The 10,865-nt window shown below is 37.6% G+C and overlaps 1 protein-coding gene across 1 annotated transcript; it reads right to left on the bottom strand.

Annotated features, from left to right (window-relative positions):
• Window positions 1–3,744: 3,744 nt before the first annotated feature.
• On the bottom strand, window positions 3,745–6,424 carry LOC126979769 (gastrula zinc finger protein XlCGF17.1-like). Its single transcript, XM_050829292.1, has one exon. The coding sequence runs from the start codon at window positions 6,304–6,306 to the stop codon at window positions 5,194–5,196; it is 1,113 nt and encodes a 370-aa protein (XP_050685249.1). The 5' UTR covers window positions 6,307–6,424; the 3' UTR covers window positions 3,745–5,193.
• Between the last annotated feature and the right edge of the window lie 4,441 nt (window positions 6,425–10,865).

The raw sequence follows: 10,865 nt of genomic DNA, 5'->3' as shown, positions 1-10,865 counted from the left end.
TCGATGGTCTCTACGTGCTGCACATCCGCGGTCGGGTTGGGTGTAAACTGCGTCTCCAGGTAGTCCGTAAATATCTCCGCTCGATCTTCAGCTCGGTACCGTGGGGTTCCGTCACTGGCCATGAGGGGTCTAATCGGGGAGGGCTTCCCGGAGAGTTGGCGGCGAGTTGGTGAATCGTCACCGGCTCGCTCAATGACGGAGTGCCAGGATTCGTCTGCGACTGTCTACAGTGCGTCTGAAATCTTGGCAGCCAAAGCGTTCAGCCGCCTCTTCACCGCAGGTTTTGCCATTGTCTTCGCAGCTTCCTCTTCTCGATCATCGCTTCTATGTAGGCAGGGAGCTGGGGTTGTTTACGAGTAGATGCAGCGTCGAGTCTGGACTCTCGAAGCGCATTGGACACTGTTGCACTGAGGTCCGCTGTGTTGAGTCGGTTGACGTCTGCAGGACTCTCTACTTTTAAGGACGGCGAATGTTCGGCGAAGATTCGCCAGTCCTGGCGATGCTTCGGAGAAGGCAGCGATGTCGTCATCGGGATTGTCTTTAGCGTCAAGAGGACTGCTTGGTGGTTGGAGATGAGGTGGTCATACAGGACGCCTAACGACGGTGCGGCAGTTAGGCCGCACGTGACGGCTATGTCGAGGACGTCTGGCATGTGGGCTGCACAGTACCCGTACTGCGGGCGTACACTACCCGTAGTGCGTCGGGACCTCTGGTTCTAGCACCTCGTAGCCGAGGCGATGTGAGTCGACCAGGAGGCGTCTGCCATCTGGGCTCACGATATTGGAGTTCCACGCCGTGTGTTTCGCGTTGAAGTCGCCCGCGACAATTGTGGGCAGCGGCGACTTCAACAAGGTGTGGACATCAACCACTGCGAGTCGATTCTGCGGCGGCTTGTAGAAAGCGAACACGCGGGTGGGCTGACGCTCGATGCAGATCTCCACGCCTAGGGCGTACATCTGCAGTTGAGGTACTGGCAGCAGTTGGTGGATGACGTTCCGACAGACCAAGACTGCTAATCCCCTGTAAGCAGTCCCGATCGGCGAGGCGTAGTCCTCCCGGTAGACGTAGTATCCGGAAACCTTCAACTTGTCTACTGGTCGTAGGTGAGTCTCGATGATCAGGCCGATGTCCACTCGACGCTGAGAAAGCAAAGTCTTGAAGAGACGGGCTTTTTGTGATGAAAGCCCGTCGGCGTTCCAAAACACGATGCGGAGCTCAGCCATAAAAGGTGCAGAGCTCCGTGATACAACCCACAGCGGAATAGGGTCACGCTGCTTCTGGATGGCCGTCAGCACCTGGTCTATGTGCTGATAACCTTGGTGAGTCGCGGGTCCAGCGGCGTCACTCGCTTCGCCTTCGTCCCCCCTGTGGGGGCGGCGACCACTGTGGGCTTGGACGTTTTACTGCGCTGGATAGGCTGCGGTGCGGCGGGCGCAGCAGCGTATGCTGTAGCACAGTATGCTGAAACACTATAAGGGCCCGAGCGCCGGTGTGAGTCGCTAGACATTAGCAGACTCAGCACACGAAGCTCTCTCCTAAACATAACTTAAATTATGGAATAGCCAGGTCAATTATACAGGTCAGTGGCCTAATTGAAGCGCCACTCGCGAGCGTCCAGAGAGCTAATTTTGACGTATAATACAAATGGCTGCGGAAGAACGTACAATACTCTGAAGTATTTTTGCATTTTGAATTAATTTCGTTCGTTTTCCGTGTTATTCATACTTCAAGAATCAACGTAATAAAATACACATTTTCTTTGTCAATAGTTTTTCCCACCATCTGTCCATGTTTACTGGGGCTGTCAAACAGGCATAAAAGAAGATGATTATAGAATTAATAAGAATGGAAATAAGATAGTCCTGGTCTACCTAATAATTCTTCATATTAAGATTGTATAATCGAATATATTATATTGGTTTATATAGAATACACTGTAATTGAATTATATAGAATCATTTGTGGGCTTGCTTTGTGAGCATTTTTATTGTAAAATTTAGTTATCATGCGTAGGTATGCTATAACATGTTTTGTCATGCTTACTGAATGGCATTGCTTGCGGCGGCGTCGTGTGTCAACAGCTTTTGAATTAATGAGATCCAATAAAAAAAAAGCAGCTTTCACATCCTATTATTAATATAATATTATAAATGTGAAAGTTTGTATGTCTGGATGTATGTTTGAACTTCTTTAACGCAAAAACTACTGAATGGATTTTGATGAAACTTTACAATAATATAGCTTACACACCAGAATAACACATAGGCTATTATTTATAAAACTATCGCGTGAATTATACTTTATATGGCAAAACAACGTTTGTCGGGTCAGCTAGTAATATTATAAATGTGAAAGTTTGTATGTCTGGATGTATGTTTGAAATTCTTTAACGCAAAAACTACTGATTGGATTTTGATGAAACTTTACAATAATATAGCTTACACACCAGAATAACATATAGGCTATTATTTATAAAACTATCGCGTGAATTATACTTTATATGACAAAACAACGTTTGCCGGGTCAGCTAGTAATATTATAAATATGAAAGTTTGTATGTCTGGATGTATGTTTGAAATTCTTTAACGCAAAAACTACTGATAGGATTTTGATGAAACTTTACAATAATATAGCTTACACACCAGAATAACACATAGGCTATTTATTATTTATAAAACTATCACGTGAATTACACTTTATATGGCAAAACAACGTTTGCCGGGTCAGCTAGTATCACAATACGCACAAGTAGTATATCAACTAAAGCACAAATAAAAGCATCAATATATTTTATTTTGAATATAATTTGGTTTTATTTTCATTTCTATTCCTATGTAGGTAGGACTATTTTCATAACTGAAATATATGTTGAAAATATGTACATAGAAATTTCATTTTTAGAATTTCCTCAAAATTTTGTTTTATGACGTATTATAATTATTAAGAAAGAACAATTTTAAATGAAGGGTTAATTTAGTGGGGGTTTTTCATAAAATACGACTGCCGTCTTTCGAGTAGGGTATGAAATAAAATCCGAAATCGCGGACGCAAATGGCTCATCTATCTCTAGTTATATAAGTGTATTATCTTTATTAAGTACCTTTAAATTTGCAGTACAAATAATTCATGACATTTCTTTACAAATGACAATTCATACAATGAGCAGGCTTTAGCTTTAACAAGGGCGACTTTATATGGCAAAACAATGTTTGCCGGATCAGCACTTGTAATTGAACAAATGATTTTTCAATGTTGAATGTATGTGTAAACTACAAAAAGCTCAAATTATTTAACAAATGAGATATTTGTGATTATAAAAAAAATATGGGAAAAGACGTGAAGGTTTTTTTTTGTACACGCCAAATGTATATTTACTTATGTATTTTCAACAAGTGTTGAGTAAGTAAGTACTTACGTCTAGCCTTACAGGATTATTCCTTAAAATATGTTTTACTATTGTAAGGTGATTGATTGACTTCAAAATTAAAATTTTCGTTATAAAATGCATACTTATATAAAAAATTATTGTGAATTATAAATAATTTGATTATTATTAATGTTTCTTCGTCTAAATTATTTATTCCACAAATGTAAATAGGTTTTCAGCAGCAAAAAAACCTCCTTGTTGTCACAAAAAAAATGTATTTCCTGGTCAGCTTGAAAATGATCTCCTTTCTCTCATATATTAGCAGTTAGGTACTAACTTAAAACATTGTAGGGATAATTCTATTATGCACTAGTGTGTAATAATAATAATTCCTTTATTTCAGGCTACATAGCACATAAAATAAATACCTTATAGTCTAACATACATATGATATATAACTTAGATCTACGTCACATTTTCGCGGCGATGTGAGGCGCGGGTTCGGTAGCTTCCGGCGGTCGGCGACGTCCGCGATACTTGCGGAACACGACCCCCTTCGGCCACAGCTGCACGTCCATTAAGGTTAATATATGTTCTGTCGGGACGCGAACAACAAAAGAGTTGAAGTCTACTGCGTGACGCGTCACCAACTTTTCGACCCCCAACCGGAACCTTGTCTTCTCCACCAAGTACTGAACAATGTCGGAGGCCTTGGTGGTGTTGTGAAAGCGAGAGACGTAGATATACGTCGCTGGGATTACGGGACGCAGGAGCTGGTTCTGTTCTATCGGTGCTGTGCCACATTGGTTATGACTAGGAGGTCTCCTCTTCTTCCACTCCACCTTAATGAAGCCATCCTTGTCGGTCAGACCCTTCGACACAGCTCTACAAGCGGGTTCGTTGCGGGTGTGCCTGCTTCCACTTTCTGTCCTCAGCACTGTCTGCTTTCTGCATTGCTGGCGGATGGCAGCAGCATAGTCACATAGATGGTGTTCTGAGATGCCTCTAATGTCAACACTACTTCTGCCAGGCCTGCCTTGAGGTTTGTGATGTCCTTCAGCAACCTGGTGATGTCGACATGGTCGAAGGTGACAGGCGGTAAGTTGTTCAAGTTCCTTGCCACGAAACACGGTGCGTCGTCAGGATACCTTCAGGAGATTTATCATGTCCTGAAGACTTCTCTCTCCCCTTTCAATAATAATAAGTAATATTATTATGCTTTTGTGTTTAATAGTTCTGCTTATAGCCTTAAGAATGATGTAATAAGGATCAATTTACAAGCAAGACTGATGAAAAGAAAGTTATTTACATTATAGTAACCTACCATAGTAATAAATAAATAAAATAAAATATAATTTGTATTGTACATTTTATGGGATCATGTTGTAAAATAAACATTGCTCAACAAAAAAGTTACTAACTTAACGAAGTAATAGACATAGTAAGTTTATATTTGTTCCTGCCGTAGACATTATAATTATCAGTTTCTAGTCAATTTGCAAGCGTGCTAATGAACATACATAACATTAGTAAAAGTAAAAATGATTTTTTTAAATTCATCTCAATGCCAAGAATGCCTTTGCAAAAGAGTAATGCTATGAAATATAGCAGATACACCAGTTTTACCATCTCTCTGATTAACAAAACATTTTCTTTTCCAATCTAATCTATTAATTACCATATCTATTCAGTACCAAGAGGAGTCCCTGGAGATCATTGTCACCCATGCTCTCTTACCGCGACAGTGGAATTGCAAGAGGTTATGTCAGCCTTTTAAATGCATGTTCACCTTTAGATACACTAGTTCTTTATAACATGCAAAACTTTCATTTAATACATGATTCATAATAATCTTGTTGCAGCTTAGACTCAGCTTGTAAATATAATGGCATCCTTCCACTTCTAAGTTTCTGACGCTTGTGTACCTTGAGTTGATGCTTCATCATTTGCTTCCTGTGGCCAAACGCTTTGCCACACATATTACAAACATGTTCCTTTATGCCTGTGTGATCCACTTTATAATGTAATTCCAGCTCTCTTTTAGTATAAAATCCACGGCTGCAAGACTCACATTTAAAGTCATGTTCTCCCTTGTGTGTTAATGCATGTTTATTAAGATTACTTTTACTTACAAATCTGGATGGACATTGACTACACTGGTATGGTTTTTCCCCAGTGTGTGACCTCATATGCATTTTCAAAGATTCACTAAACCTCCCCCGATATGGGCAAAGAGAACACTTAAATGGCAACTCAATGAAATGTGTTACTCTATGACGGGTAAATTGTCCTCGTATATTAAATTTTTTCCCACAAATATCACACATGTACGGATGTTCAACATTGTGTAATGCTACATGCCGCTTAAAATATATTGCTGAATAGCTTTTATTGCAAACTGGACAAGTGCGTCTCATGTTTTCATGTTCTTCTGACAACAAGTGCTCATCATACTCCTTGAATGAGCAAAATGATAGCTCACACGTCCTGCAACTGTATTCACGTACTTCGGCTACTGGTTCCTCTGCTTTAGTGTGAAACTCATAGAAAGTATCATCATTGTCCATATTATGGTCACTATCACTTTGTTCCACATCTACTCCATGTAATATATTATCTGATTTTTGTGCTGTTTTTCTTAATAGCATTGCTCCTTGTAGAAGAGAATAGCACGCCTGGCAGAGATGTGTAGGCAAGTTACAACTTTTAATTATTTCAATATCAGCAAATATTCGTAGATCTTCAGATATGTCTGTATATTCGTGGTTTCCATATATAGGTATTTCCCCATCTTTAAGACATACTCTACAAATTTGCTTTTCACTTGCAACAGTTTCTTCTTTTAGACTGTTTGATTGGCATTGTGAAGATTTGAGTTTCTTTCCATTATGTTTACATTTTAATATATTCATAAGTAATAATTGTCGTATCAGCCCCATGGTACTGGTTATGGTGGAAGCATCAAATTTATTAACTAATACGTATTATTGCAATACATTATATTTTGATAATTATGAATCTATGAATTGGGTTCGCTTATCAGTCATCATAACGTAGTGTTTAGATTCTCTTTGGTCATCACAATATTTTTATTTTTTAGTTATTACCTATACGTATATAAAGGTCGTAACGCATTACAGCGGCGCTGCGCTGCGCGTCGTATCACGTCGCTAGACGGTACCTACCGCACGACAACTGCAGTTCGCGTCATTTCTATAGCTGTTCACGTGCGAGCAACATTACAAGATGAGCGATAGTGACGAGGATCTGGTCATTATTTCTATATTATGTGCAGAAGAAAAACCTATTAATGGAAGAGAAAAAAAAAAGATATCAAAGTCAAATAAAATTTATTTGTAGAATTAATTAAATCGAATGTTATATGAGATAGAGCAGAGTATCAGCAGTAGACTATGAGCAAATCAGTGCATTCACCATTATTTAATATAAGAAAACAACTTTATAAATTAATTACAACTTTTTATAAGCATGACAACGTAATAACTGCTTTGTAGTCATAGTAACCAAAAGTCACTAATTTCTTCTTCTATGAGTAAGACCTCTATGATACTTCCCCTCACGATGACCTTCAGGTCTGAGTGACGCCTACCATCTTTAGAAGCTTTAACAATCTTGGTTGTGGTAATGCCTTTGTAAAAAGGTCTGCCTCCATATGCTCTGTGTCCTTGTATATATATATGATGGTCACTAATTTCTTCTGGACACAATCCCGTATAAAATGTTCCTTTATGCAGATATGTTTCGATCTCTTACCAGTCATTTGATTGTTTGCTAACTTCTGTGCAGCCAAATTATCATTATAGATCGTAACAGGTTGTTGAAAAACTCCAATATCTTCCAACAGATATTTCAAGTGTAAAGCTTCCTTCGTTGCTTCTGTCATCGCCATATATTCGGCTTCTGCTGTTGACAAAGCCACTGTTCTTTGTTTCTTTGATGCATAACTGATAAGGCCACCACCATACTTAAAAATATAACCGGTATATGAACGACGGTCAACGGTACATGCCGCCCAGTCAGCGTCAGCCATGCCTGTTAGTGCCATTCCTGATTGTTTATATCTGATGGTTACATTTTTCGTTCCTTTTAAATAACGAATCACCCTTTTTGCAGCTTGCCAATGTGTATTATCAAAACATGTATTATATTGGCTCAAATAACTAACAGTAAACATTATATCTGGTCTTGTGGCTACAGCGAGGTACATTAGAGATCCAATTAACATTTGGTATGGTATATTCTCCATCTCTGTGAGTCCATTACCCTTCTCCAGTTTCAGACCAGTCTCCATGGGCGTTGACACTGGCTTACATTCAGCCATGTTGAACTTATTTATTAAATTTTCAATATAATTCTCCTGTGACAATGTTATTTCTCCCCCTACATGGGTGAATTGTATGCCCAGGTAATGATGGCGTGAACCCATATCTCGTAACTCAAAAACTTTTTGCAGTTTTGTTTTGACTTCTCGTAACAACATTTCTGATTTATATGCTAGTATTAAGTCATCCACATAAATGTTTGCAAACAGCTTTTCTCCTCCTTTTTCTAATATATACAAGCAAGGATCCGCTGAAGAATTCTTAAATCCGATTTCCAACAATTTCCCATGTAACTTTAAGAACCATTGTCTTCCTGCTTGTTTCAAACCATATATGGCTTTGTTTAGTTGACATATCCCATTATTTTTATATCTATTTATATCTAAAAGCATTTCTTTTGCTTTTTTAATCAACTCTATGTCTTTTCCATGTGTATTATGTATTTTAAATATTTATCCAGATTTTTCGGCGTCTTCATATAAATTTGTTCATCTAAATCGCCGTTTGGATAACTTAAATTTATTTTCAATTGCATGTGCAATAAGTATTCTAAGAGTACTCTTTTTTGCAACAGGTGCAAATGTTTCAGTGCAATCAATTCCTTCTTTCTGATTAAACCCACGCGCCACTTGTCGTGCTTTTCGTCTATCTATTTCTCCCATTGCATTATATTTATATTTTAAAATCATTTTACTATCAATACAATTTTTGCTTTCGTTCCTGTGTACAATTTTAATAGTATTATTTTTAAGATGAGATTCAATCTCGCTTATTTTTGCATATTCCCATTCATCCATGTTCTCGTCTATTTCACAGAGGCATGATTGTTCAGCATCCATCTCATAATCTTGATGCCATGCTGGTGGTTTTCTCTGTCTTTTATCAGTAGAACTAGTCGGATCTATTTCATCTGTTTCTGTATTTGCGTAACAAATATTTCATCATTGTTTAATTCCTGGTCATTTTCATCAATTTCATGTTCTTTCAAATCTTTATTATCTTCTACATTTTCTTTTTCAGGAGAAAATATAATTTCTATTTCCTTTTTATTAACTACATCTTGTTTTTGTTCTCCTTTGATCTCGTTTTCATAAAACATTTTGTCCAGTATTTTGACATCTCTGCTAATCATTACCTGGTCTGTTTTTGGGTTGAAAATCCGGTATGCCTTGTGATTTTCCGAATATCCTACAAAAATTCCAGGTGTCGCTCTGGCTTCAAAATTTCCATTTTTCTTTCCATTTTTATGTACAAACGCCTTAGTTCCGAATATGTGAAAATGTCTTACTGACGGAACTCTCTTTACCCATTTTTCAAATGGAGTGGCGTTATCAATACTTGTGCAAGGACTACGGTTTGCCAAGTTAGCTGTATTAATAGCTTCAGCCCAAAAAACTTCTTTCATACTATATATAACATACATCTAGCTTTATCAAGCAATGTCCTATTTTTTCTTTCTGCTAAGCCATTCTGTTCTGGCGTGTATGGTGCGGAAAGTCTCCTTTTGATGCCATTCTCCTTCAAATATTTGTCAAAATTATTGTTAATATATTCTGTCCCATTGTCACTTTGTAAGCATACTATCTTCTTTTTGGTAAATCTTTCAGCCTCATTTTTGAATTCCTTAAATTTTGATAGAGTTTCATCCTTAGTTTTCATTGTATATACTCTTGTATATCTTGAATAATCATCTGTAAATGTGATGAAGTATTTGGAACCCCCTTTCGATGGCTGCCTCATGGGACCACATACATCAGTATGCACAATTTCTAATCTTTCATTTGTACGTTGCTCATTTTTAGGTGCATTAAACGGTATTTTTGTTGCTTTGCCTTTAGCACAGACTTCACAGTCTTTAACTGTGTCACTTTTATTGAATTCTAAGCCTTCCATAATTTTCTTATCAAGTGCTATTCTCATTTGTCCTTCATTTAGATGTGCTAACTTTCTATGCCATTGCTGCATTTTGCTTGCTTTTCAGTAATTAGCTTTCTCTTCTATGTTTTCTTTAACGTAGTACAAACCGTCTGAATGTCTCTCTGCTTTTAACAGAATTTTATTGTTTCGCATCACGATAGCATTTTTTTGTTTAAATAAAACTGTTCCACCTTTGTCTGTTATTTTTCCAACTGACATTAGATTTGTAGTCAGCGATGGTACGTACAAGGCTTCAGTTAGTTTGTTAGTTAGTTTGTTTAAGCTTCAGATTTGGTATTTTATAGGTGTAAGGTTTTGCTGGACCTCGTCCCTTCGATTTGTGCAAGACAGTTTTCTGATGCTAACCTTAACGTTTTGTTATCAGCTTTGTCCATGTTAATTAATCTTTTCAATTCGTGACTCATATGTGACGTACATCCGCTGTCAAGAAACCATTTCTTAATTTTTTCTTTATTATCAGACGTATTTAGGCATGTTTCTTCTAAGCAACATAGACTTGCATTATTTTTATTAACTCGGTCCACTTTTGACCAGAATTCATGAGCTTTGTGTCCTTTCTTTTTGCATTTAAAACATTTAACAATAAAGTTTTTATTTTTGCCACGTTGTCTACTATACAGCGCCTCTTGTTCAAAGTTTTGTTCACTTGTACTAGCTATATTTTTTCTTGCCTCAGCTTCTTCAATTATCTTTATTTTCAAGTTGTCTGGATCTGGTAGATCATCCCTGGATTCTATTGCAATTCTAAAATTTTCAAAAGATTGAGGTAAGCTGTAAAGCATCATAATACTAAGAAGATCTTTATGAATTAGTATGTCCATATCTGCTAGTTTATCGACGATATCCATAAATTTATTCAAGTGATTGACAATATTATCACCATCTTTATTCTTCTTCAATATCAACTCTTTTAATAGGCTTGCTTTTCTTGCAGGACCTTTGCTATAATATATGCTTTCTAGCGTATCCCTAGACATCCCTAGACATCTTTACTTGTTTGACAATTTTTAACTTGTTTTAATTCGCCCGGTGATATTATGAGAAATAGCTCGGCTAATGCTAACTCATCTTTTTCCATATAGTCATTCAATGCATCACCTTCTCGCGTTAGTCTCTTAATTTTATTTGAAACATAGCTCCAACGGCCAAGTTTTAGTAGTACAGCTTTTGCATGGATCCTCCATGTATCTTAGTTTTCTCTTTTCAATTGTTCTATG

This window comes from Leptidea sinapis, chromosome 4, assembly GCF_905404315.1.
Source record: "Leptidea sinapis chromosome 4, ilLepSina1.1, whole genome shotgun sequence".
Taxonomy (NCBI): domain Eukaryota; kingdom Metazoa; phylum Arthropoda; class Insecta; order Lepidoptera; family Pieridae; genus Leptidea; species Leptidea sinapis.
This window is presented reverse-complemented; position numbering and strand designations above follow the sequence as displayed.